The sequence below is a fragment of the Trachurus japonicus genome, chromosome 5, assembly GCF_045865225.1.
Source record: "Trachurus japonicus isolate A0001 chromosome 5, Traja_1.0".
NCBI classification, from domain to species: Eukaryota; Metazoa; Chordata; class Actinopteri; order Carangiformes; family Carangidae; genus Trachurus; species Trachurus japonicus.
The window spans coordinates 34529992-34557268 of NC_140911.1; the positions used below are offsets into that span (position 1 = coordinate 34529992).

General features: G+C 41.8%; 1 protein-coding gene across 4 annotated transcripts in view; it reads left to right on the forward strand.

The window, feature by feature from the left end:
* Positions 1-410: 410 nt before the first annotated feature.
* The window catches only part of tox2 (TOX high mobility group box family member 2), a 98153-nt gene continuing 71286 nt past the window's right edge, over positions 411-27277 (forward strand). For 2 of the 4 annotated variants that reach the window (XM_085777678.1, XM_085777680.1), the window contains exon 1: positions 411-483. In XM_085777678.1, coding sequence (XP_085633804.1) covers positions 418-483 — 66 coding nt within the window. In that variant the 5' untranslated portion in view covers positions 411-417. Of the gene's footprint in view, positions 484-4504; positions 5080-27277 lie in introns of those variants that run through there. The other 2 variants (XM_085777676.1, XM_085777679.1) reach the window with 2 other exon arrangements.

Consider the following 27277-nt stretch of genomic DNA (forward strand, 5'->3'; position numbering starts at 1 on the left):
CTTCCATTTCTGTTTTGCATTAAGTGAGAGGAAAGGTCAGGGGGCCGTGGACATGACCAGGGTTCACCCCCTGGGTACCATGACCATTTGTAGAAAATGTTATCTCCGTCTGTGCTGTGTGGTTATTTCATTCTGGACCATCATGGCTGGCTGATCTGCCACTGCCATCCTTAGAAGTCATGTCACTGGTGTGGCTAAAAATAATCCTCATAATTTCTCACAAGTTGATTCTCAAACTTTGTTCTTTAAACTGCAATAAGGAGGATGAGTCAAGTTATGAAGTCAGTGAGACTGAGCTGTGCATGGGCAAAATAAGCTCCCTGAGATGGAGATGGAACTACATCATTCTGAATGGACCACCATTTCTATCATTTTTATTCTATTCATTTTAATTCGTCTGTTCTAGAAACCATCAAAATGACCAATGAACCAGAACTACACCTCAGTGTCAAACCCACTCAGACTGCAGAGAGGAACCTCACAGTAAGTGGACCGATAACTTATCAAGCAAAGTGCAAATGTTAATCATTAAATGTTAAATGTTATATAAACATATATGACATATCTTAGCAATATGTTTATAGTGTTTCATATTGAAGAAAGCTACAACTGTTGTTTGAGACAGGAGAGTTCTCTTTCTGCTTCTTTGATTTCTCTATTGTTCTCTTTCTGTGATAATATCTTTATACAATCAAATCGCCACCATTTCCAGTCAACATAACAATCACAGCATAAACATGTTTCCCTCTTCTTTTTAGTCAGGAGAACGGGTAGTTGTTAATGATATACAGCGATGTAATGAACAAAAACCACAGCCAAACTGTGTCTTGAGATAAAAGAATGAATTATTTATTTGGCATTGTTTATTGTTCACTGGTGAAAATCAGTGAACATTTCAATGTAGGAGAAGAAAAAACAAACTCACTAAATCCAAGAGGGGCGTCTTTATCCTTTGCATTCATCTGTAAATGTTTTGTTTTCAAGTGAAAATGTGCATCAATTAATTAAAGAAAAACTGAGAGATTCTCTTCTAAGCTGATTGTGTGTATATAAAAAAGCACATTATAAGTTCCCTTAAAACAAAAAAAACAATATTGTTATCGGCTGAGAGTTGTTTATGTCTTAAAGGCATCTGAAAGTAAATTAAGTATCGGTTTTCGAACAGTGAGATCACCTAAGATCAGACATAGAAGATGTCAGCAGTGGTGGTTTTATAACTAAGTACTGGCAGGGCCATAACCCCTAATGGAAAATATTGTTTGATATTTTCCTCTCATTTCCTGGTTCGGGCCGGAGCTCTCACCAAGGCAATAAAAAGTGTTTGTTCCGCTAATTGCTCAGAGTGGATGAATGTATTACACAAGATATGATTCTCATCCTACACCGGAAAGAAGTTGTTCTCAAGACTTTACCTCAGCGTCTATCCTTGTGTCATCTCCCCCCTTTATTTACATATTACACCAGTCAGAGTCCCTTCTTTGTCTGCCCCTCCACCCCACAACTAGTTCCACCCTCCACCACAGTCTCATCATTTATTTCCATTTATGAAATTTCTTCCACCTCACCTTCTTTTATATACTATATATATATATATATATTGAAAAAAAATCACTCATTTTCCCTCCTCTGTGGCGTAATTCCCTCTCTGTCTGTCTGGCTGATACTTGGTGTTAACGCACGGCTGCAACACAAAAACTACACACATTCCTTTCCCATGAAGCCATGGGTCGACTCATGCCAGACACCCCTGTGTACTGTATCCTCTGCTATAACAGGGACTGGAGTGAAGAAGTGACAGGGAGAGGACGGGCAGAGAGGAATCAGACAGACAGCGACACAGAGGTACAGAATGAGAAAGAAATCTGTATCCTTGTGACAGTTAACCTTATGAGCTTGGAGTCAGGACAGCCTGAGCTGGCAGCTGATGGCAGACCGCCACAGCAAGCCCACAGTGCGACCCATCTGTGCCTGGTATTAAAGCAGCCTATCACCCCAGGGCCGAAAACCACCATGCTGTGCAATAGCTATGTAGACATAGGCACAGTCCTGAGGGGGCCAACAAGTCACCCACTGTGATGCAGCTTGGTTAACACAAACATTTGTACAAAAAAAAAAAGAGAGAAAAAAAAGTCCAACACAACCAACAAATGAAGGGAAATATAAAAATATCCACATTAGGAATATATTACTCAGGTTATCGCTCGGTGTCACGAAAAAACACATTAATGACACTTTCTGACACTTATGCGTGAGCACATAACACCACTAGACCTCATTCTTGAAAACAGTGTGATCCACGTTTGGCCGTGAGCGAGGTTATTTTTCCTTTCTGAACTTATTTGAAGCTCTGGGGCTGGACATTGTTCTGTGTTTACATCCTGTTGTGTGCACCGCTGTGTGAGTATGTTTCGCATTTGTCCAGGTATGTGTGGATTGTGATTCTATGTGTGTGTGTGAATATGTGTGTGTCTGTTTGTGTTTGTGTGTGCCAAGGGTCAAAGCTGGAGCACAGAAGCAATGTGATATTCCATCACCTACTGGCTTTGCAGACAGGCCTCAAAATAAGATAAAGTGAATAAAGAAGCTGTCTGAAATAGATGTGGGTGTGTTAGTGGAGTAACAGAGAAGCTCACCGTGAGCAATTTATGGCTTTAATTATGTCGGTATTGTATTTCCTAATGTTTAGAGGCAATTAATATTTATCTTTTCGCCAATAACCTCTATTGTGTTGCTTTACAATGCTCACCAACAAGGGTTCATGCTGCACTGACTTTCATGTTAGACATTATGTAAAAAAGACACTGTGTCAGTGGATGTCCATGACAGTCCAGGGAGAAATAAAAGCAAAAATATGACAATAAGAACTGGATTTGATTTTCACCGCATACATTTTGGAGCTGCAGAGATACAAAAATATATTTTCACATTATATAACCACACAACAAAATCTATTATTTATCAGATTTCTTTTCCTGAGCTGAAGCTATATGATGTTTACATTGAGTGGATGGTTCCAGTTGAATATTCAAACACTGCATTGCATTAAAAGGAAATGTTTTACATTTATACACATTTGCATAAAAGCCCTCCTGACACACACAGCACCACTCATATTTGGACACAGTCAAATCTTGACTGGTAGGATTAATTCCAGGCTATGTAACATAACTACATGGTAAACCTGCGGTACAGGTGCAGTGCAACTAAGTAGCTACTCTTTACTCAATCTCACGTATTTATTAGTCTTCATTAGTTATTAGTCCAGCATCTCTACAGGAAATCTACACTACTGCTTTATTCGCTATTTTGCAAATGATTGTACATGCGTAACATATTATAAGCTCATGTGGTGCAAAGTTATAGATTAAACTACTCAGCAGTACATTGAATTGTCAAATGTGGTTTCACCTTAATCATATCACATTCCTTGATGAGTTTTATTTGTAATGGTGAGTTTTTTCCAATGTGATAATTTGTTATAAATAAAACTACAAATCAGAGGAGATCTCTTCCTCATTTTTACTTGTTGTTAGATATATACGTATATATATATACAATATATACGTATATACAGTATATATATATTAGGGGTGGAACGGTTCACAAAATCCACGGTTTGGTTTGGTTCACGGGTTTTCGATTCGGTTCGGTATACGTTGATCGTTGGGAAAATCAAATTATGTCTTGTATATTCAGGTTAAAACTGAAAGAGTGAGGCAGTCTGACATCTGATCCATCATTGTGACAGTCTTAGGTTAAAAGTAGGTGAGATTCTGGCTGCAAGAGAGGAGACAATGCTGGTTCCAACATGATTTTCATTTATTGGGCAAAGAAAGTTATCTTTAACAAAAGCTATTAATTATTCACTGAAATATATATTTATCAATTGTGGTTCTTATATCTAATGAAATATAAAAGTAAAAATGTCTCTTTATAGCTCTGACCCTTGAATTAGTGCATACAAAATAATTTAACTTTAGCCTACTACTTTTACAACCACATTATTTACCAACAACATAAAGTGAAGCATAGGCACCAGGCTGCATATATATACAGTATATATATTTTATTATTATTTTTCTTTTTTTGTATCAGAAACTGTTTATGTTGAAGTCAGACTCATTAGACTCAACCGGAACCTATTTTAACTGCAGGTCAAATGTTGGTTTGTAATATTGTCACGTCCACGCAGACACTTCCTCTATCCCGCCAGGCAGTGGAGAGGTAACCTGAACTCGGTTTTGAGGAGGACTCACTCTCCACCACCACACTCCCTGTCAGTCCACCCCCCCAGCCCCACTGACCCTCTTCTCCCCCGTCCCCTTCCCCCCCCTGGCTTGTTCCCCCCTGTGGCCGGTAGAGGTCGCAGCCCAGCAGCAGCGGCCGCCGTCGCCGCCGTGTGGACGGGAACACATGGATGGATCTGAGCGCTCCCACTTGACAAAGCTACAGCGCGTCTGGAAACCAGGAACGGAGCACGGGCGGTTCTTTTTTTTTTTTAGCTGGAGAAACCGTCGACAAGATCACCCGTGCGGTCTTTACCCGCAGCACCGGCTTGACAAACTATACTTGAGCGACACATTCATTCATTGTTGCTCTCTTTTTTTTGTTGTTGTATTATTCTGCGAGGAGGAGGCTCGCTCCCCCTCCTCCCCCACTTCTTTCTCCAAGTGAACTTTATAGGGATGTTATATCAGAGCATCACCGCGCTCAACCTCCAGATACTGTTAAAGTGAACGGACGTGAAGAGTGAACGACCGGAGAGACTCTTCTTCCACTACTTCTACTTTTTTCTCTTGTGTTCGGGTTTGATACACAAGAGAAAAAGATACGGATAGACAGTGTGCGAGTGTGTGTGCAGGAGAGAAAGAGAGAGAGAGAGAGAGCGAAAGAGAGCGAGCGAGAGAGAGAGAGAAAGAGAGAGAGAGAAGTCGCACAGGTTTTTTGGAGCTACGCTTTCATGCCGTCAGTCTTGCGGACTCTGAGATGGACGTCAGATTTTATCCAGCTCCCCCTTCAAGCGTGGGTTCATGTACGTTACCGACTGACTCCGGTTTGGACTATTACCACTCCAACAAGGTAACTATTATCTCTACTTCACGCGCTTACTGTGGGTCAGATGTGCAGCCTGGTGATGATGATGTTGATGGTGATAGTGGTAGTGATGATGGTGATGATGAACGACGCGCGCACAAGTACTTTGGTTACACATGGTGCCCCCCCACCCACCCCCCCTCGTTATAGTGGCCAGTGCTGCACTTTCCGCTCCCCCGGGGATGAAGGAGTGTGTGACACGAGTGGACGTGGCTGATTTCGTGGCTCAACTTTTTTTTTTTTGTCGCTTTCCTGATTTGCACGTTGTCATTAAAGTCTGCGGAAAGCCACGCGAGACACCTGCTCCGAGCACGTGCACGCGTTTTTTTTTCTCGCTCTCTTTGTGTGTTTAGTTTTAATTGGAGTGCTCACCTGGATAAATCCTCGCCACGCCACGCCGTGCTGTGGCTGTCCTGTACGCAGAGTTGGAGCGCGCAGTTCTCTCCAGCGTGCAGCACAAGCAGCGCCGGCGAAAAGCTCCTCGCTTTGAAACAAACTGGACTCACATTGAATTTCTTTTTTTTTCTTTCTTCTTTTAATGGTAGTATGTGGAGCAGCAAATTGTCCTCTTTGCAGTTTAAATCTTTCCGACCTAAGAGCGGAAACACATGGCTCTTATCTGCCTCACACGGGTTCCCACATGGGTAAATGCACAATTTGTCCGATAAACAATTATCAAGATTACGTCTAAATGTGACGTTACTTGTCGGGGCTATTTGTGATGCTCTGAGCCGGAACATAAAACGCGTCCTGAGACCAACCAGTCTCCATTCGTTTGTGTTATTTAGTCTCAATGCTCCATTATATATAACGCCTTTCCATGAAAACTGCACAGATCCTTATTCTGAAATTGTTGGCTCTCAACACCTTTTTTGCGCATTCTTCCAATCTCATCACAGGAAAACTTTTATCCAGGAATTGATCATTTATCAGGAGAGTAAGGATAGTTTTAAATTAGAAAACATGAAATACTGAAGTTTGGTATTCTTTTGTGTTGATATCAAAACGTTTTACGCACAAAATATTACAGTAACCTCAGACACTTTGATTGGTTAACTCGTAAATGTGTCATGGATATATTGTAACATATAAACTTCTATTGGAAGGAGCAGTTTAAATAATGCCAAGTTTCCTGAACTAGTCACTTATTGATATTTCTGTTAAATTTCATGGGGCCACCTGTAAAGTGATCACTTTCCTCTGTCTGTTCCACACTTTTCATGCTGACTCTTTGCTTTACTGATTTTTAAAAAAAGGTTTTAGATAAATGATACTTGGAAATGATACACCTTGAAACAAGGTGGTAGTTTCTCATTCAGTGGTCAAAATACAACATTGTGTAAACATCTGTCAGTAACTACTGGGCACAGTGAGAAGGAGACATTATACCCACAGCCACTCAAATAGGTTTGCTTGCCTTAGCACCTGGAGAGAGGCCAGCAGGCAGTTAACATTTTGCTGATGACAAAGTGAAACATTATAACACAGTACAATATTTGAATTGTTAATCGCCTCCTGTGCATACACACAGTCACCTGTATGTATATACATGCGCGTGCACACAGTGTCAGCTGCACATGCACACCCTCCCCCCACACTCATAATCACATATACGCTTGTTTCTTTCCTCACACACACACACACACACACACACACACACACACACACACACACACACACACACACACACACACACACACACACACACACACACACACACAGCAGCTGCAGATGTATATTTAAGATCACAATGGGACCTGGCTCTGTCTGACTGGGACCCTGTTGTCCCGGGTCTTTGCAGTGTTAACACAATGAACTGTACTAGTTATCATGATTCAGCGAGCGTAGAGGTTGTTGGCCTGGTAAGAAGCTGGTTTAGGTTTCAAGGGCAGACTCGTATAACATTGTCATTACTAAAGTAACAGCTGTGACTAAGATGTAAAGTGACACATTATCTGTAGTGTGCTGCTGCTGCTGCTACACATAACTGTTGAATAGTGATAGAGGGGATATGTATGACATTTTGGCAATAGTTCATCCTAATGGCAGGTTCATTTCAAGAGCATAATGGGAGTTGACCCCCTGGAATAGCACTGTGCCAACAGCTCGGCAGTGGTCTAATACTGTTTCTCCTGCAGGTGTTGAGAGTGCAGTTTGGAAAGATGATACAAAACAAGTTCTTTTTTATGTCACAACTATTATATGGGTGATTACAGCTATTCTGTTCATGCCATTTTATTTTTACACAATGTACGGTCACAAGCAACAATGGCAGTTTTTTCTATATTAAGAGATGTACACATACAGTAATATAACCTCCTCCTATTTACAGTATTATGTATGTAGCCCAAGTGAAACTCAGTCATTATACATTAACGTACAGTACCAAACAAACCGACCAGGAAGTGAGCATAATACTAAGTGGGACAGTCCATATATAAAAGCCCAATACTTCCTGTTCAAGTGGTGTAAAGTCTAAACACATCTATTTTCTGAGAGGGACTGTTGGGCTTTGTGAGAATGGCTGTATACGTGTGTAGATATACTCGGACCTGTATTCACTCTGTTCTCTACATGAAGGGGTTAAAAATTGAAGAACGTAAAGAATGCGTAAGCTGAAGTCAGTCCGAGCTGATCGGCCACATCGAGGCTGATGATTGATTGATGCATGCCAGGAATATGGATCCCACTGACAGAATAAGTCAATAAGCACAAATCTATGAATGCACTTGACCTTTGAATTTAGGTGCTGGTTTCTCTGCAATTAGATATGAAGCAACAACAACATACATAATGGGTAACAATCATTAAATATCTACAATCAAAAAGCGATGCTTGGATTTCTGTTTTTCAAAGCAAAGTCTCATTCATGATTAAAAGAAAAATGATGAGAAGATAATGAGACAAGAAAAAAATGCCATTGTGCTTTTCTACATTTCATTGTAAATTCCTTGATAAAACAACCTGAGCATCCACATCTCAGAACAATGCAAAGAACAACACATGAGAAAAGCATTGATTTGTATTTTGGTATGAACCCCACGGCTCTGTTGCTCTTCTCAACTCCAGCCAACTTGCATTGTCCTGCACTTGCACAATCACCGTGAGTCATCTTTACTTTTCGCCCAAGATTTCTCCTAATCTTTTTGAAGCCTCTCTGTATCTTTCCTGGCTGAGTGGGAGGCTTGTTTGTTCAGCGTACACTCAGCTGCGTATACCAGCGCTGAAGGCCACTTCTTCGCAAATGCCTGTTTTAGCGGGAGACTATTTGTCAAATGCATTATGACTTGTGCATACCCCCGGGCAGAATCACTCCGGTGAAATGAAGTTGGATAGATTACTGTAGCTGTTCCACTTTCTCCTCATCCCTCTTCCCTCTAACAGCACAGTGCCCAAGAGAGAGGCTCTCGTGTAATTATACTGTAGTTATACTGTAGGTTTATAATCCAATGGTTAGCAGATGTTATTCTTTACATAGTTGCAGTCTGTTCCAACTCACTGTACGTTATTTATATATGCCGAAGCTGTTTTCACCGCAGTGCGCAGCAAACATCTTATTGATACAGTTTTGTTTGTGCAGTGCATGTACTTACAGAAGTGATATCTCAATCAAAGCGTTACTGTTTCAGGATTGTATGCGTGCAAAGTGCCTATGTGTGTGCTGCGCATTCCTAATTGCTAATATACCTTGAGGCAAGATGTATGAAACATGTGTTAACAGGATAACCCTCATTTATACATTGATCCAGGTTTCTCCCACATGTGTTACACTTTGCCTCATTGTACGTCTACTACATGACTACACGTAGCAAGCAATGAGGATTTTTTTTTTGAAGAGCACCCCCTCCCCAAGAGGTCCATTCCATTTCCACTGCTATCCAAATCACTGTATTAGTCATGGGATACTTCAAAGTATGGACAGGCAAAAATATTTTCCATGTTGAATTCTCAGAATGTTTTTTTTTTCTCTCTCCCTCTCTCTTCAAAACATGATGGTAATAGAAACAGAAAAAGACGAGTTATTCCAGCAGTACCTCATTCTGTACACAGAGAGAAGTTAATTACATGGAGGCAAGCATTCTTGGGTCGACAGCGTGGACTTGGGGTTTTTCATTGTGCCCATTCATAACATTCTGCTGACTGGCCAGTCCGAGTTGCAATATCCCAACCGTTCTCACTGGGAAAATGTTAACCCATGCATGACTCAAAATGCACACACCAGAGGGGGAAAAGCACATGCATAAAGCTGGTGGAACTGGGAATACTCAAAAGTGGCGAGTTTATTGTTCTAAGGCCGTTCCAGTCGGTTAACGCTGAGCAGATAATAGATAACGTGGTATGGAGTTGTGGAATGAACATTATTTTCTGTTTTTAAAAGGAATAAATTAAAACAGTCTACTTTTTCACGTTTTTTTGTTTTGTTTTGGTTCAACCACTTCCTGGCACTATTCATAATCAAGTCTTTCTGTTCCCCCCCTCCCTCCCTCGTTTCTCTCTCTCTCTCTCTCTCTCCCTCCCTCTCTGCATCTAACTTCTTCTCTCATTTACCTTCCCAGCAGCAATGTCAAAAGGTTATGGAGGGAAGCCGGATCGCCTGGGGCTGATTGTGTCTTTGAGTTAATGATAAGTAGCTACAGTGTTATTCTCTGGAGCAGCAGGGCTTAGATTGTGTTTGGTGCATAGACCATTACAGTGGGAGAAAACTGCACTATTTATGAAGATTTTCTGTTTTGATCGCTGGTATGAAAAAGAAGAAAAGCATGGAAGTATACAGGCCCGTGTTGAGTGCACCTCTCATCTGAATCAGATTGATGATTGAGTGAGCCACATTCGCAAGTGTTTATGTTATTCACCTGTGTTACAGCGCAGTTACAACATAAGGGGGAGAAAGAGCCCGACACTGGCACCACCACATCAATGATACTGTAGTTTCTGTTCTGCAGCTACATCTACTTGAGGTGTCATGAGGTATTTTAAGGACAGCAAATGGCTGTTTAGAGAACAGGTGAATGGATACAGCACCGTCCATAACAGGGATTTACCACCGTGGACTTCAGTTTAACCTACAGGATGGTGAAGGTGACAAAGACTCAACTCAGACTCTGCTGCACTCGCCGTTGCTCTGCTCTGCACTTTATAATCTAGTCCAGACATGACTCAGAGCTACTAGAGGTGTTAAGAGGGTCATAAGTCATGTATGGCTGAAAATAGATAGTATAGTTTATCCTGCCTGGTTAGCTACTTAATCACCTCAGTCCATAGAAACAGGCTATTTATGTCGATGATTGATTGCATTAACTGCAAAGAATTCAGTCATGACAGTGCATTTTTTAAAACTCTTCCCAATATACTTTTGTGATATACTGCTCCGATCCAAATCATTTCTATGCTGCTATCTCGCTGTAATCTATCAGCCAGTAAGTCGGCTTATTAAAAGAAATCACCGGACTGCTTTTTGGGATGGTTTTTCAGGCATGCTGGTGACACGAACGGCAAACTGTACCGCGATGTGTAACCCCCCCCCCCCCTCGCCGTATCACAGAGACGTCAGAGTAATTCCAATTTTGACGTTGATTGGGAATCGAAGCGGCCCCGGCTCTGGCCCCGGCTCGTGCCCCTCATTAAATCACATTAACCCTAATTATCGTCACTGCCCCTTGAAACCCAAATACTGCAGTCAGGCTTGACTCTTGGCTCCTCAGCTGGATGCTGGGTGTGTGTTTCATCCCCTCAATTTGTGTAAAGGAGTCCAATGTGCCAAAGCGTTTTAGACTGTCTTCACCTCAAGAGGCCACTGGTTCCTCAGTAGCAATAGCCTTGACTGCCTGTCTGTCTCTCTTTCTCTCTCTCTCCATGTCTGTCTGCCCCCACCACCAACCCCAACCACCCCACCCCCACCCCCCTCTTCTACCGCCTCCTTCCTCAGCCCAGTTTCCTTGTGCTGTTTTATATTCAGTTCTTGATTGGTTGGGGGATGGGGTGGTGGAATAGCATTTGAGAGGTTAGCTGGTTAGTGCAGGGAGGGGGAAGTAGATTTGGGTGTGTATAGAGAGAGAGAGAGAGAGAGAGAGAGAGAGAGGAAGAAATAAAGAGAGAGTATAAGAGAGAGGCCGTAGATGGAGGGAAAATAGAGAGAGATTTTTAGGGGTACTTTATTTTTCAGCTCGCCATTGAGTCTGTAATGTCATTCAACGATGTGGAAACCAAAATGAGCCTTGCCACCAGATGTGTTCCAGTCCAGATAGCGACTTGAAAGACAGACGTTTATTGTTTTAGTGCATTTGGTGTGGTTCAAGCCCAAACTGCATGAAATGCTGATTGATGGATTTCACTAAAGAATGTGTGTGTGTTAGAGAGAGAGGGAGAGAGAGAGAGAGACAGAGAGAGAGAGACAGAGAGAGAGAGAGGAGAGAGAGGGGGGCATCTGCTTCATGTGATTTATTTAACCATTTCTGTGCTCTGTTCTTGGCTCTGCCTGCTGATGAGAGGATGAAACTGACTGTATTTCAATGTGCTTCAGTAGCATATCAAAGCACATTCACTGTCCTTCTTTTCTTCTTTCTATTAGCACAAGATATAATAAACTGTAATAAATTCAGCATTGTTAAGTGTATAATTAAAAAAACAGTATATCATGATTTAATAGAGACAATTACACTTTTGCACAGTTGCTGCTTTAAAAAAAAATTATAACAACAAGAATATTAAATATTCAAGCTGCTGTGACCTTCTGTTATGTAACTTTATATATTTGGTTCGCCAAACGTATTGTTGTTGCTGACATTTAGCATCATCCACATGCATGTGGTTTAGACTGTAGGTCAGGAAGTGCGCAGATCTTTTTTTTTTTTTTTTTTTTTTGCAACAGTTTCGGTATCCCTACTGCGAACTACATGTCCTTAATTATTACAAAGCAACATCATTGTTGTTCCTGTTGCTTCATGATCACTTCATCTTCCACGGCAACACGCAGCCGACAAAGACAAAACATTTTCCGTAGTGTTTAAATGCTACAATTCCTCCAGCAAGTGAAAGAAAAGCTGATCTTCATTAGGATAATTGCTTCATTTCATTCATAAACAAGGAGACCACAAAGTGATTCTTCTAGATGCAGGAGATTATGAGTACAGTTATTGGCCTTGGCAGATTTGTGTATACCAGGCTTTGGTACATAAATTAGCGTAATCATTGTATGAGAAAACCATATCAACATTTTAAACAAGCACAGACGGAGCTCATCATCTCTCACTTTCACACTCGCCACTCTGCTAAGATCTCACAGTGCGTCCAACAATTTGTTTTTCATTTCAGCTCTCTGGGAGCGGCGTATTATGGCCTCTGTTTTCAGCGCTATCATGATTTTTCTTTTCAGTTAAAGGCTCTACGTGAAATGGTGTGAGGCTGCCGTTTAGTCTTTGCACAGGAAATGAAACACTAAGGAGAGGAAGGAGTGAAGGAGAGGGAGGGGGGGACGGGGTGATTTTGAGGCACCTTGACAGGTCAAGAGTGTGGAAGTTTTGGCAGGTTGTGAACTCGAATGATCGTATCTGTTCTGGGAGGGGACAGTGTTTCCCATCGGGATGAATGATTGGAAACTCATCATCAGAATTGTCTTTTCACTCTCCCATTCTGAAGAATTACGTTTGAATTTAAAGACTGACACCTGATCCAGGTGCAGGTTATATAGAGTCTAAGATTGTATTATAAGATGCGCGGGGGAAATTTGCCTGTCAGAGGAGCAACATGGCATGTGGTTTATTTGTTGGCATTTCAATCCCCTGGCTCCTCTCCTAATGGGTGTTTCGTCGGAGAGAGGGTCTGCACGGATTGCGTGATCCAACAGATTCCATAGGACGAATGTATAAAAACATTGATAAACATAGTGTGTGTGCTGTCGAAGAATGCAGCTGTTGGGTGTATTAAGAGGGGTTCGCAAGCCTGGGCAAACATGAACAGTTGTCTTAGCTTCCTGAGGCATGTCCTGTGCAAATAGAACTGGAGATGACTGGTTCAGGTCTACGCTCACAGACCATGGGCCCACTGAGTACACACGCTTGGATACGTGCAGGTAGATGCATGCATTCTGTACTGTACATGCAGATGTGAGCAGGTCCACACTTGCTCATGGTGTAAATAAACACATGTGACCACAAAAATTCTTTCACATTGTTGTTGTTGTTGTGCAGCAGCAGCAGCAGCAGCAGCACTCCTGAACCCACCACTGTAGCGAATACTGCCTGGATAGAAAATGAATGTTTTCAGATGTAGCAGTTGGAGATCACATTTAACACACTCAATAAACTGTGAGTGCGATTACAGTCATTATTTTTGGTTGAGACGGGTGTATTAAGCAAGATGTGTGATTAGAAAGATAAGTAAGCTTTATTTGTTTTACTGTTTTTAGTTTCACACATCTCGACGCTTCCTTCTGTAATTTTCATGTGACTTTAAAGGGACATTGTGTAACTTCTCCTGTTATCTATTCACGAAAATCGATTATTTCGTTCAAAAGTCTGTTTTTCATTAATCAGTAATCACCCCCATCAACAAACTGAAGTGTTCCAGTAAGCTCTGAATTAGCCGTTCATATCATTCATATCTACATGAAGCGGGTAAGCTCGGTGCTGGCTGCCATGTGGTGTCGTCATGTTTTTACGTTCAGTGGCAGCGTGACGGTAGGAAACCACGGAAACTCAGCGGAGACACCGGAGCTGTCGGCTCAGGTCGAGGTGGCGTCTGTGAAAAGTCACCGCGGTAACGCAGTGAGGAGGAATGGAGCGTTACACTGATGCTGCATTCACCTGCAGTCGGACAGACGGCCGTCGGTAACAAACCAGATGTAATTTTAGTCACAGAAGTCGAGAGAAAGCCGGTAAAACGTGGGTCAGGTAAACAATACCACATCGCCATGACAACATATTGTCACGTGTATTGTTTTGCCTCGTGCTGACGGACCACTTGTTAACATAGAGGCTTGTTTATGCCGCGGCTGTCGTCCGTCTGCCGTCTGCCCAATTTCACGTGAATGCAGAATGAAAAATACGATTGAGTTGCTTGCGATGTACAACCACAACGCTAGATGGGAGTAATTCCTACACAATGTACCTTTAAAACAGATTAAAAAAAATAAAAAAAACGACAACCTCTCAGTCAGCAGGACAGGAACAGAGTGACATCATTGACGTCAGATAAATCACTGACATTAAAACGTAACTAAACACATGCGGCCTGTGATCTGTGTGGCGTTTCTGTCAATGGAGTCACTTCAGGATGTTAGTTAGCTGCTGAGGCCACCACGGATTGGTCCTCTGCCATGTGCTGTTTGTCTCGGTGCCTCTCTGAGCCAAGTATGTGTGTGACTCCCCTTCCTATCACTGCAAACCCACAGTGCCCCCGGGCCCCTTTTTGCCTCAGTCTAGTAAACCACCTCTGGCACTTTTGGGCTTTGTTCATAATATTTTCATTGTAGCTTTGCCTCACTTTCCAAGAATTCCATTCTCTTTCTGTGTGTTGATAGTCTGTGTTTGTTTCCCAGTCAAATGTGAACACTTAATCTTATAGAAGCCCACCCTATACTTAAATGTCTTCTTCTTAGCATATCAGTGCTCGGTGTAATTTGCCATCTTCTCACATGTTTGTTTTTAAACTCTACACACACCTACACTGAATATTTCTTCAATATTGTGCACTGGTGCTCGGTATTGCACTTTAATAATTTTTATTTCTCAATAATGTTGTGTCTTTATAAAACGTGACTCCTCTGTTTCAGCCCCTCAGTATGTTGATTGGTATGTGATGTGTTGGTGCAGCTGAAAACTGAGTGTGTTCGCTGTGCAAACACAGCATTGCTGGCTCTCCTGGTTTCACTTAATCTTTGACACAAAGGCACTGGCATGTGGCCGGGCTCTCAGACAGGTTCAGTGACAGAGGGAGAGAGAGGGAGAGAGAGAGAGAGGTGGATGTGTGCCCCAAAATATGGGATAATTACTTAAAACTTAACCAGGCTCTATTAAGAGTTTTTTAGTTGTTGTTTTTATTCTATCTACATAGTGAGATCACCTTTTGGTAGGATTTATGTGGCTGTTGAACACAGAAAAGCAAAAAGGCAGCAGTGTGTGACTGATACCATGCCTAGTACTTTGGTCACCTCAAGACCTTAGCCTGAGCTGTATAGAGACATCCACACTCCTGCCAGTCTGGATGGATGATTTATTTGCCTGCCATCCCATAATTACCCACCGGGTAGATGGGAGGACCTCTCTCAGATTATAGTTTGTCTTTGCAGTAAAAAAAAAAAAAAACGCCTGCAAGACTTTAAAGGATTTGCGAGTAAGCTCTTTTAAAGGTCTTTTGATGTTTTATCAAGGACTGAAACATTAATTGGAAATATTTGCTATCCGTGTAATGATGTGGATGTTAAACAAACCATTAGAAACATTTCAGAATGGGAAACATCTTATTTATTTTTGATCCAAATTGTGGTGTTATCTGGAGTTGTGTTCTTAATTACGGCAATTCTGCTTGTTAGCGCTGAGGAACGTTACCTCTTGGCACAGCAGACAGTTGTTTGCAAAGTTTGATATCGTTCAGATGCAGCAGCGTTTTCACAGTCTTATAAGTATGGAATGAATATTTTCACATCAAAAGATTTGTTTCTGCGGGTTTCTCTTCTCATTCTTTCTTTCTTTTTTTTTATTGTACGTGGCTCGAGGCAAGAATTAATCCAAAATGAAAAGTGGTGACCTCTCATCAGACTCTGACAGGATTTTGCTGACACCAGCCGTGGGTAATCACCAGCTTTTTGGCAGCAGAAAGGCGTCAGTGCTTTACTAGGTATACACCACCTAATATTCTTTTAATTGACTTCAGAGAAATTGTATCAAGACGTGCTGATGAAGTTACAAATTGGCTAAAGCAGCTCATTCTGAGAGCCAGATCTCCTTGTTCCCTTTGGTTTGGTTTGTTGTGCTTTCTGCTGCTCCGCATAATGACGAGGGTGGAAGAGTGGAAGATTTCAATTACTCAGAGAAAGTCAAGGAGGTTGTTGAAGTTTGAGAAATAAAACACGGGCTGGTTGCTATGTGGAGATTGCGCCCATTTGGAATGTAATTAAATTGGTTTGGCTGGTAGCCAGTGAGAAAAAAAAATACATTCCTTTTCTTCTCATCTCAAATGAAAATGTATAGAGTGTTTTGCTGAAAAATACCTGGAGGGAACAGTAGGCTGTTGAATATTTGCAATACAGCTTGCATTGTGCAGTTGAAATGAGTTTTGAGATGAGTTATCCGTTGTGGTTTCCCCTTTGACATTTCAAAGGTATGCAGCTTTTGAACCATGGATTTACTGTAATCTATTTTTTTCCTATTATTGATGTGTGGTTGAGTTATAAACTGTAAATTGGCTTCTCTGCCATTACACTGACTGTGCCATATCAGAAACCACTAGGCCACGGTGCAGACACAGACTTTGTGATGATGTTTATATATAGTCCTGTGTAAACCCCAGTTGTTGCTCCCAGTCTACATATGAAACAGCACAAGACCATATAGAGTGTGTGTGTGTGTGTGTGAATCTTTCACCGGCTTCTCTGCTTCACCGCAAAGTAACCAACCCACACTGGGACATGCAACAGACTGTACCGCTATAATCTGAAAATAATGACCAACTGAATTCTATGCAAGGACGCACTACATAACAAAGAAAAAAAAAATTAAAGGGTGAAAGTAAAGAGGCTGCTGCAGAAAGTATACACACTGAGGGATTGCAACGTATAGCAAAAGGTATCTGTGGTGGGAGCTCAAAGCCTGCAAATGCTCTAACAGACACTGGGAGAATTTTAAGAGGCAGCCACATACAGCACAGAAATTACAGCCTTAGTTTACATAAGACGGTTCTGTGCTATTGATAAAACTGCTCAACGAACAAAGACATGTATCATAATCCATCATATACCTAATAGATAGATAAATAGATAGCATATGAAGTCAACCGTGTTACCACTTCCTTCCTTTCGACGAATGACGTTTGAGGTTGTTTTGGCACTCATCAAGCTCAAAGTACAAAGTGATCTTCCTCTTCTTCGAATGACCTCAGAGCAACACGGACCACAATAAAGAAAACAAATGTTGGCAGACTTCTTTTTTTTGTGTGTGTGTGTGCGTGTTTGAGAGATCTTTTTTGGAAAATTGGACTGTTTACATTCAAGGGAACTTTCATGGTTTCTCTTCAGGCATTTGTTTTGGCTGAATAATAATAGCAATTTTTGACCAGTCACAACAGCGTGAAAATGCCCCAAACAGTTGTATTATGAGAGACAGAGACACAGAGAGAGAAAGAGGAACCTGCAGATAAATTCAGAGGCATAAATGCGAGCTGTTAGGTTGTTGTGTGTTTGTTGCGGAGGCCTATAAAAATCCAGCCGCTTCTGATCCACATGTCGCCTGATCTGCAAATGTATCGAGCTGCCCACCCGGGCTGTTCTTACAAAATCAGCCTGGCATGGCGTTATAATAGCTTTTTCTTGTACGTGTCCTGTCAACTCAACTTAGCCTCTTCGGGTGCTATTTTAGTGTTAGTCAAAGAGTCGATAGAGGAAACTACAAGTCCTCCTGTGTATGTGTGTGTGTCGCGGCTCATCCCCAGAGAGCACATGGAAATATCCTCATGTGTCCAATGCGGTAACGCTGTCATAACCTCTGTGACAAAGTGTAGTTTACTTTGAAACCAGAACCACGGAGCGATGGAGGCGGGGAAGCCATAGTGAGATGATGATGATGAGCTAATTAGTAGGGGTCCACCACTGTTGTGCTAATGGCTGTTTGCAGATTTGTGGGCGCGCTGTTGTGTGGATCATGCGTGTTCTGTGTGCTCACGCTGGACGGCTGATTTTCAGTCAGAGGCTTAATCCTAAAACATGCACATGACAAAGCCTGCTAAGTGAATCAAGGAGCTGTGTATCAGTGGAAACAAGGCTCCTCCGTCTCCTCAATGGAGCTGTGGAGATAGAGCGAATGGGCACGGACGCATTGCCAACACACCTTCCGGGCATTGATTGTGTGCCATGGCTCTTTCATGTGCATCGTATGTAAACCAACATCTCAATAAGGCGTGGAATTTTTTTCTTCTTCTTTAATGTCGTCTTGCATGAGTGCCGTTCCAGATACTGTACACGTTGATGCGAGTAAACGTGTATGCGTGAACCCAGGCTTAAGGATATATACACTGTTAAGCTCTCAAATGATAATGGAAGTTCCCAGTATTGCACCTCTGTAACTTGTGCAAAAAAGCTAGAAGACAAACAGACTGACAGAGAGGAAGAGGTGATGGAGAGATAGAGCTTTATCTGGCACACTGAGAGAGAACGAGGCAGCTCGAGCAATTCTGCAAACTTAACAAGTGAAAAGAAAAGAAAAGAAAAGAAAAGAAGAAAAGAATCAGTAGAATAGCTTATAGCTTATAAGTGGGATACACACACGCGCACACGTTCACACAAACCGAGACCACGACTAGTCTTCTTCTCCAGGCATGCACGTGCTGACATGACACCTGCTCTCACTCTCATTTGTACTCACGCACCTGCTCACGCTCACTGTTATTTTCATTACAGCCGAGTGAGCGCGGTCCTACCTGAGACACCAGAACTCCCACCACACAGTCGACTTCAGCAAATTCACACAACTTAATTACAAAGTGGGCTGTTTGTCAATGCGGTGCTTGATGACTGGCTGTCTGGTTAAGGTATTATTAGGCAGCGGTTAGGTTTAGGGATTTCAGGGCTGTTTTCAGTATAGGAAAATATGAACGGACAGCAGTTCTTATCGAGGATTGAGTCATTTATGGTGTGAAAATGGCAAATATTTTCTGCTCCCAGGCCCTCAGATGTTGCTGATTTTCTGTGTTCATTTGAAAATCTTTGGGTTCTCGACCCAGCAAGCAACTGAGAGTAGTTTTTGACAGCTTGATCGATAACAAAAATGTTGTTATTTGCAGCCCCCCAAAGAAAACCAATGGACTGTCAGGAGGAGATGAGATGTAAACCTTCCATCTTCCATCTTCCTCACTTTTCATGTGGACAGCCTGCTTTGTCTGGATTAGCACTAAGTATGAGTGTGGGTAGTTTTAAGCTGTGTGAACAAATGACCAGTGTTGTCCAGCTTCCGCAGAAGATTGTTAATAGTTTTACGTATGCCTGAGGAGGGTTTGTTGTTTGGTCAAAAAAGAAGGTATCTCCAGGATATTAAAGCTGTGCTGTATGCAAAACGGTTAGATTTAAAAATGTTCCTTTGATGGGATCACTCTGTCACTGCTGTGGGATCAGGGCTTGGAACATCAGTTTTAATTTGTAGTACATACGTTTGAGGTAGCTTATTTAAACCCATCATTATGGTTGGTTTGGTGTTGCGTGACTTCTAGTGGCAAAGCAGGAAGTCATGTGATGTATATGGAGTGACAAACTCCGCAGGAGGCGAAGGTGGATGGATGAGTCAACAAAATATGGACGGTTCACAGAGGAGACTGCTCTTCATTTCCTCTGTGAAACTGGTGTTAACACATGGGTTTTTTTCTATGACACTTCGCCACCTTAATTATGTTTTATTACTGTAACTGTGACAACGAAGGCCCACCTTCACAGTGCTAACAAAGTGCTTATTTTAACCCAAAACTACAACCTTTCCCTAAACCAAGTCGTTTTTGTGCCAAAACCTCACCAAACCATGACCGTTCCATCAGCTTAACCGCGTGTTTATTATAGTAACCATGACAACGAGCGTCCGGCACACGCCCTCCTGCTGCTGTAGGTACTCTACACAAGGAGAAGGGACATATATGGTCGTTGTAGGGTTGGTATACGGTATGTGTTGGGGGGATTCCTGCTTCTTGACATCCCTTAAAAATGAAATGAGTATTTTCTGCGGTTGCTCAGACTTGTTTATTGTATTTGGCAACTACTATCGCTAAGCTGCACAAACAAACCCGAGCAACAAAGCAACATGAGGGTATAAGCAGGTCTCATGTACAACATGGAGGTGACAGATGAGCTAATTGGGGATTAACCGTTAATAACTGAAAGAGGTGAGACAAGTGCCGAGCCCCTCTCTGTGCCAAAGTCTGCGCTGATGTTTCTTTTCTTTCTGCTTCTGCTCATCCCCGTGTCTCACCTGCCACGCTTTTGTCTCTATCTCCCCAGATCCTTGTCCTCCCTGTCTCACCCTGCTGCCTTTCTTTTTCTCTCACACTCCTTATTCTCTCTCTCTCTCTCTCTCTCTCTCTCTCTCTGGCTGATTCTCATCAGCCTGTATTAGTTGCAGATGCAGAACTAAGTGGCTGTGACAACATTTTCAGATGCTCCAGCTGCCACAGATTTATTGAGTTATTAAAGTAATGTACTATGATTAAAAATGCTAATTTCCCCTAAATCGTATGCCAGCTTACACTGTTTTTCTTTTTTCAGAAGCTGATTTAATTACATGGAAAATGAGGAACAAGGCCCAATGATTCAATCTTTGCAGCCAATTGCCTCTCCATACAAAAATGAATTACAATTCATGATACAGAATTATTGTTTGTGCGACAAAAAGTGAAATGACAGCGGGATTGTTTTAGAGTGAATAATCAGAGCTTTTACTGTTAAATGTACAAAGCACAAATGCTCATGTTTGAGCTATTATATATATTAGCTTAGCTTGTATTTTGTTTATATATCATCATAGCCATCTCACCCCCGGCTATAATCTGAAAGAAAGGCTTTGAACTTAGTAGAGAAAAAAAATCCTTTAAAATCCTTATCTTGCTGCTAAAGTAAGCCACATGTAGGTTAGTTCTGGTTTTACATTTACAGCATGGGTTTTTAAATAACGAGAGGAAAAACTTTCCCTTCCCAATATTATTATGAATTGTGTCCTCGTCTATTCTGAATAATTTCCTTTCCCTGGGGGCTTTGTTCAGTATGCTTTCCTTGGCTCATTTCGGCCTCTCATTATGCATTGCATTCATGTATTCGTTTATATAATGTGCAACACTGCAGCTTCATTGGACAAATCTCTGTCGTTTTAGGCAGCATTGTGTGTGATACATGAATGGTAACATTTCTTTTCTTTGAATTCTTACTTCTTACTTAAAGCAGTCCGTTTCTCCCGCTGCAGTTATTCTGCAGAATGGAAAGAAGGGCCCCCTTTTGAACATCACCGGATTGAATCAGCTGCTGAAAAAGTAATTCTCATTTAAATAATGAGATAGAACTTTTTTTCCTCCTTGATCACTTGATCTTTTTGCAGAGCACTTCTGCTGAGCTGCAGATAGCACCGCTCTGCACTCTTATTCCAACCCTCTAAAAATCACTGCAAGATGACCAGAGGAGCTTCCACATATACCGTCTGGATCCCGTCCATATTTCTCTGTGTACTGTAACAGATCCTCGCCAGTATCAGCGCCACTTTATAGCACTTCCGTCTGAACAGGACCTATAGGTGAGCGTGTGAAATATCTGTGACCATGTCAGATGTCTCTCCCTCCTCCCTAGAAAAGGATTGACTCGTATGTATGAGTACGGCGAAGTGAGCTGCTCCGGCCTTCCAGATGTCCCAGACATAACAGAGGCTTGTCAGCTCTGTGGCTGGGCTCTAAATGGGTCACTCTCCTTGATATCACACAGCTCCTTCACAATGACCCCACTGTTCTCCTGATATTACAGCACACCAGGTGGCTCACTGTGAAAGTCATGGCCAGACAAATATGGAGTGCATGTGTTTGTGTGCAGTCAAAAAAAAAAACACATGAACATGCACACATGTGACTGCAGGGGTGTTTGTTTAAGGTGTGGAAATGGTTTTTTATTGCTCAGAGCGGATATTTTAATACACACCACCAGTCAAATTTACCAAACTGCAGCTTCTCTGAAAGAGCTTATAGAAGAAGCTCAGTGATGTGTTAAAAGGAAAGTATTGGATTTTTTTTTTCTGTCACTATACAATTTCATGTATCTCCTGATTCAAACCTTGATATGTGGAAAATGCATTCTGCATTGATCTGCTACTCGCCACTATCCAGAGCAGGGTATGCATGGCTGTATGTAACATAACATGCAATACAAGGAGCTCTGCAGAGAGGAGTAGGAGGGTAGTAACAAAAAAAAAGAAAGAAAGAAAGAGGGAGAGAGGGAAAGAGGGGGTGGGTGGATGGCAGTTCAGTGATTTCTGATTTATGGTTTGATTACAGACTTTCCATCCTGCCTGCCGTAGACGGGCTGTATTTGCCTGCATCACGTGAACTTTTTTTTTTCACATGGCCTAGTGGTGCAGCAAGCAAAGCAAGCTCTGGCTCGTTCTGCTCCTCGTCAAAATGAAACGCACACATTTGCACATAAACACACACACACTAGTAGGATGGCGTGCGCACAAATACACACTGATTGAGAGATAAAATGGAGAATGGCTCTTTTAGTCAGCTGAGCAGTCTCCCCTCCAGCAGCCTGGCAACCATTCAATACCATTTACCTCCTACTGGGAAATAATATTGATATTCATAAATGTACCCAGTAAAAGTACAAAAAAAAAAGCATAAAAAAAGCAATATAATAGACAATCTGATCCGAGTACAGGTGTACACTGTCTTGGGTTCATGACATTGCACTCATCAGAGCGAGTATCACCACATTTATTGCTGCAAATGTGAATGAGAAGCCAAACTCTCTTCGTCTAGAATGTCAATTCCACCATTTTGTAAGAAAGGTAGCCTTGAAAATACAGACAATAGACTTTTTCTTTTCACCTGTAGCTGGCTGGATATACTGGGAGAAGCATTCCATTAATAGTCCAGGAGTGATCGGACCTTGGCGAGAAAGAAACACAGTAGTGAAGTGCGCTCCCTTTATGTGCCATTAGTGTTTTTAACCAGCATCGATCCACCTGCATTTAGACCATGCTGGGTGTATGAATAGGATGAAAGCTGCGCTGAAGGAGCCAGTCACTGATATCATATCTCCCCAGGCATTCATTAAACTGCCATTCATTCTTCTCCTCAGGACCTCCTCAAGCCCCGTTACTTTAAATTGTCTAAATGCACATTCTGCACCGGGGACTTCTGTAAAGTCGAGAGCTGGGAGAAAAGCTGGGTCTTGATTTGCGACTTTGGTGGGAGGCTTCCAGCTGTCAGAATGAATACAACAGCGTTCAGCTTATCAAGGCCGGCCTTACTGGTGTTTTAACCTTCCTCTTGTGTTCGGGTCATCGGTGACCCGTTTTCAGGTTGCATAAAAGTACCTCATAAATTTGTTAATAGCATCAAGGCTTTTTGACTTTGTCAGGAACCTCTAGTTGAACAAAATAAAACAAAAAAACTTTTTTCACAAATTTCTAAAATGCTCTGGTTAAAATTATGACATTTGTGGTGTTAGGGTCAACTTTGACCCGATTATAACAATAAGAACAATAATTAGAGTTAAAACTGAAATCATAAGTGCAAAACCAACCTCTTCATGGATAATGAAGCCTAACAATGTAACCAAGAGATGAGAAACTAGTTTAGTGTGTTTTACAGCTGATTTAAGACTCGGGTCAAAACTGACCCTAACACCATAAATGGTAGCAGAAAGCTGACAAGAGGAAGGTTCATTTGAAGCCAAGGGGTTTACTGACAAAAAAGGCCCAGGGGACCACACCAAAAAATATTAAAACCAAAATTTTCATGGATAATGAAGCCTAACAATGTAACCAAGAGAAGAAAAACAGATTGTATGAAAAAAAAAAAAGTTTTAATGTATTTTACAGCTGATTTAAAACACGGGTCAAAACTGACCCGAACACCATAGATGGTAGCAGAAAGATAACACAAGACGAAAGTTAAACATCAGTTCTTATAATTACAAAAACTCGTCTTGACATTCACTAAACTGCTTTGTAACGTTTCAGCTGGAGTTTACAGATGGTTGACTAGCCATTTGGCTTTTAGTAGTTTATATCCTGTGGTGTGTTAGGCCTATTTGTTTGATGAAATCTAAATTTTATTTAGTTTTTTCCCCAACTGCATTCATTAATAGAGATTTTAGCCTCCTGTTGGTAATATCACTTAACTTCCAGTGATCCAGTTAGGGATTAGCATCATTAGCTTGCCCAAATATGTGATTTAGCAAATGTTAGCCCATGTTGTGCCAGTGTGTTTAAGTTATAACATGTTCATGTACAAAGCACAAGGTACAGAACTGCCTGCCTTTGCACGATTTGTCAGAACAATCATTTGTTATCACCACAACTGGATCCATTAGCTTAGAGGCCCCTCCTTTGTTACAGTACAGGACCAAGTCAACACTGAGCAGGAGCTACTGTTGACTCAGCAGGTGTTGAAATAATATGAACAAAATGTAAGGTCCAGTGGGAATCACATCACAGGAGCCTAGGTTGCTAGCTTTGCTTCCACTTCCTGAGTGAGACAAAAACTCAACAGCACAACACACAACTACTCTAAATGTTTAATGTCGTGAAGGGACAGATGTCTTGGAGAAAATGGGCGATAAACATCTTCTTTTAACACCCGCTGCAGGCTAAACAGGAACACGACGTGCTCCAATTTCACTCAAATGTCAGTCAACAGCTGATGTGGAAAGACTCATTCAGCGGATTGACGCAGATATTCTTGTAAAATGGAAAAATATGCACAATGGCTGCAGTATCAAAACAATTTATGTTTCCTGCCACAAAAAAAACAAGTAGTTGGACTTTTAAAAAAGGTACAAATCACTCTTCAGGTTACCAGCTGATCACCACAGTTCTTGCAAAGCTACCATGTCAGAAAATCCTTCAATAATATGAACTGAAGAGAAATTAAATTTAAAGCAAACATCTAAAACTGTTCTGCATATATAGTTAATTTCTGTTATTCAGATCCTGAAACACTTATGGAACGCTTCTGGTTTTGTGGATGAGCCGTCACATACTATAGCAAGTCAGTTCTGACAGCAGAGCACAGAGGGGATCTGATTGTTTCTGGCAGCGCGCAGAAAGATCTCAAATTAACACCCAGTAAGTTTAAAAAAGAATATCAGAAAAAGAAAGAAGGCAAACTGAAAAAAAAAATGGATGAGCTCGCAGCAGTTCCAGCATCGTCAGGTACATTTGAATATGAACGGCCGCGACTGAAAGGTTATGACCCATAAAGAGGGGGAACGATTTGAGCGAAGCGTGCAGGGGGGAGAAATGTCAGAGTGAGAATGGCAGGAAATATGTTAGTGACAAGGAAAAAGCTGCCCCTGGTATTCTAGAGCCCCGATGAGTAAAAATAGGGCATTGGGCAAGAAGGCAGGAAACCAGCAGAGCGAGGCCTCTAGTAGGAATTTCTTCTGGGGAGGAGAGATAAGGGACTTAACTCCCTCCTGTCTGGGCCGGCTGACTTTAACATGCGACATGTGATCACTGATCACTTATGTAGAGATGGACAGAGGAAGAGGAGATTGAAAAATTGAATAAATGATTTGTGCGCCGAGCACTGTGTGAGCACGTGCATGTGTGTTCTACTGTATGTGTGTGTTTGCTTTCTGATGACTTGTCAGTTATTGAACATTGACAGGACTTTTTAATTAGGTCAAGACTTGATGGAAACCAAAGATCACACACACACACACACACAAGGGCTGTCGCACGCTCACACTCACACTCACACTCACTACTGTATAAAGCACACACGCACACACACACACACACTGAGGTAATGGCTAAGTAGTGGAAAGTACCTTGTGTGAGAGTCTGAGGTTGCTCAGGTTAGAGAGTGGAAGTCAGACAATAAACAGTGGCCTTATCAGCCTCTGGGCAGAGCTTCCAACCTGATAGCCCAACATTTAACTCTGAATATTAGAAACAAATATGACCTCTACACCACTGGGCTCAGCCCACTCACTCCTGTGAAGAAGCAGTTTTAATAGAAGGACCCTGTGGTAGGTTTCTGCTGTAAGATTTCTGACACTAGCCTTGACCTCTGTCGTGTTACCACATCTCACTCATCACACAGCGGTTCTTCGATTTTGCCTGTAGCGATACGTGACATCGCAGACACAAGATTTATCAAGATTTTTTTTTCTTTTTTCTTTTTTTAATACAAATTAAATTAACAGGCCTATAGTGGAATGTGGTTATTGATGCCCCAGAAGAGGCGAGACAACCAGATGATTATCATATCATTGATTACAGTAATTTGTGGCAGCTGCTGAACTGACAGGGCGTTCACTGACAATACACAGTTGACAATCTGACCACTTCTCATAAAGTGTGGGTGGTGTCGGAGTTCCCAGTGCTGATCTCAGCGAGGGAGGGGGAGGAGCCAAAGTCAGAACCTGCCTATACACTAAAAATAGTGCATGACAGCTTATAGCATTTACAACAACAGTGGAACTCAAGAGACATTCAATAATAAATAGTTTTAAAGTTATTATGTGAGAGCAAAACACATAAGCTTGGATAACAATGATGAGCATCTCATCGCTCATTTACCAAACAAAGACGCTCATTTGCTGACTTTTAATCAAGAAAATCTTGCGAGCTTTAGATTATAAATGGTAAATGTTTCTTGGCTCAGCCTGCTGCAAAACAAGGCTTTTGGTTGAGTGCTTGATCACAACTGTTGATCTTGAGTTGAAAAGAGTAAACTCTAGACACTGGGAAAAGACTGGTCTCATTCATGTCCCATTTTTGCGGCTCATGTTTTATTGTGACGAAGAGTCTGGTCAACTTCCCTAGAGACAGTGTAACTGGCACCAGTGGAAAAGGTATAGATTTAGGATGCTGGGAACTCCTGCTGCTCTCTGACAGTATAGCACCTCTGTGGGAAATAGGCTACGTGATAATTAGAGTTCAAAGACAGTGGCGTTTTACATTGACAAAGAAGACGAACAGTGTTGCGTAAGTGTCCTTACATGTCCTTGTCGCGTCCAGCCACTGTCATATTGAGGACACAGGCTTCCTTCCAGCAGTATTGCTGTATGAGACAATAACCTAAATACCTGTCGGATTTTTCTCTTTCTCCCACTCTGTGATTTTTAACCTCGCTCTATCTTTGTGATCCCATTTCATCCTGACATTCTCTCTCTCCCCCCACCCTCTCTCTCTCTCTCTCTCTCTCTCTCTCCCCCCACCCACACTCCCTCATGGTCACTCTCTTAAGTGATTGCTACATTTCATCTCATGGTAAATCGGCCGTCAGC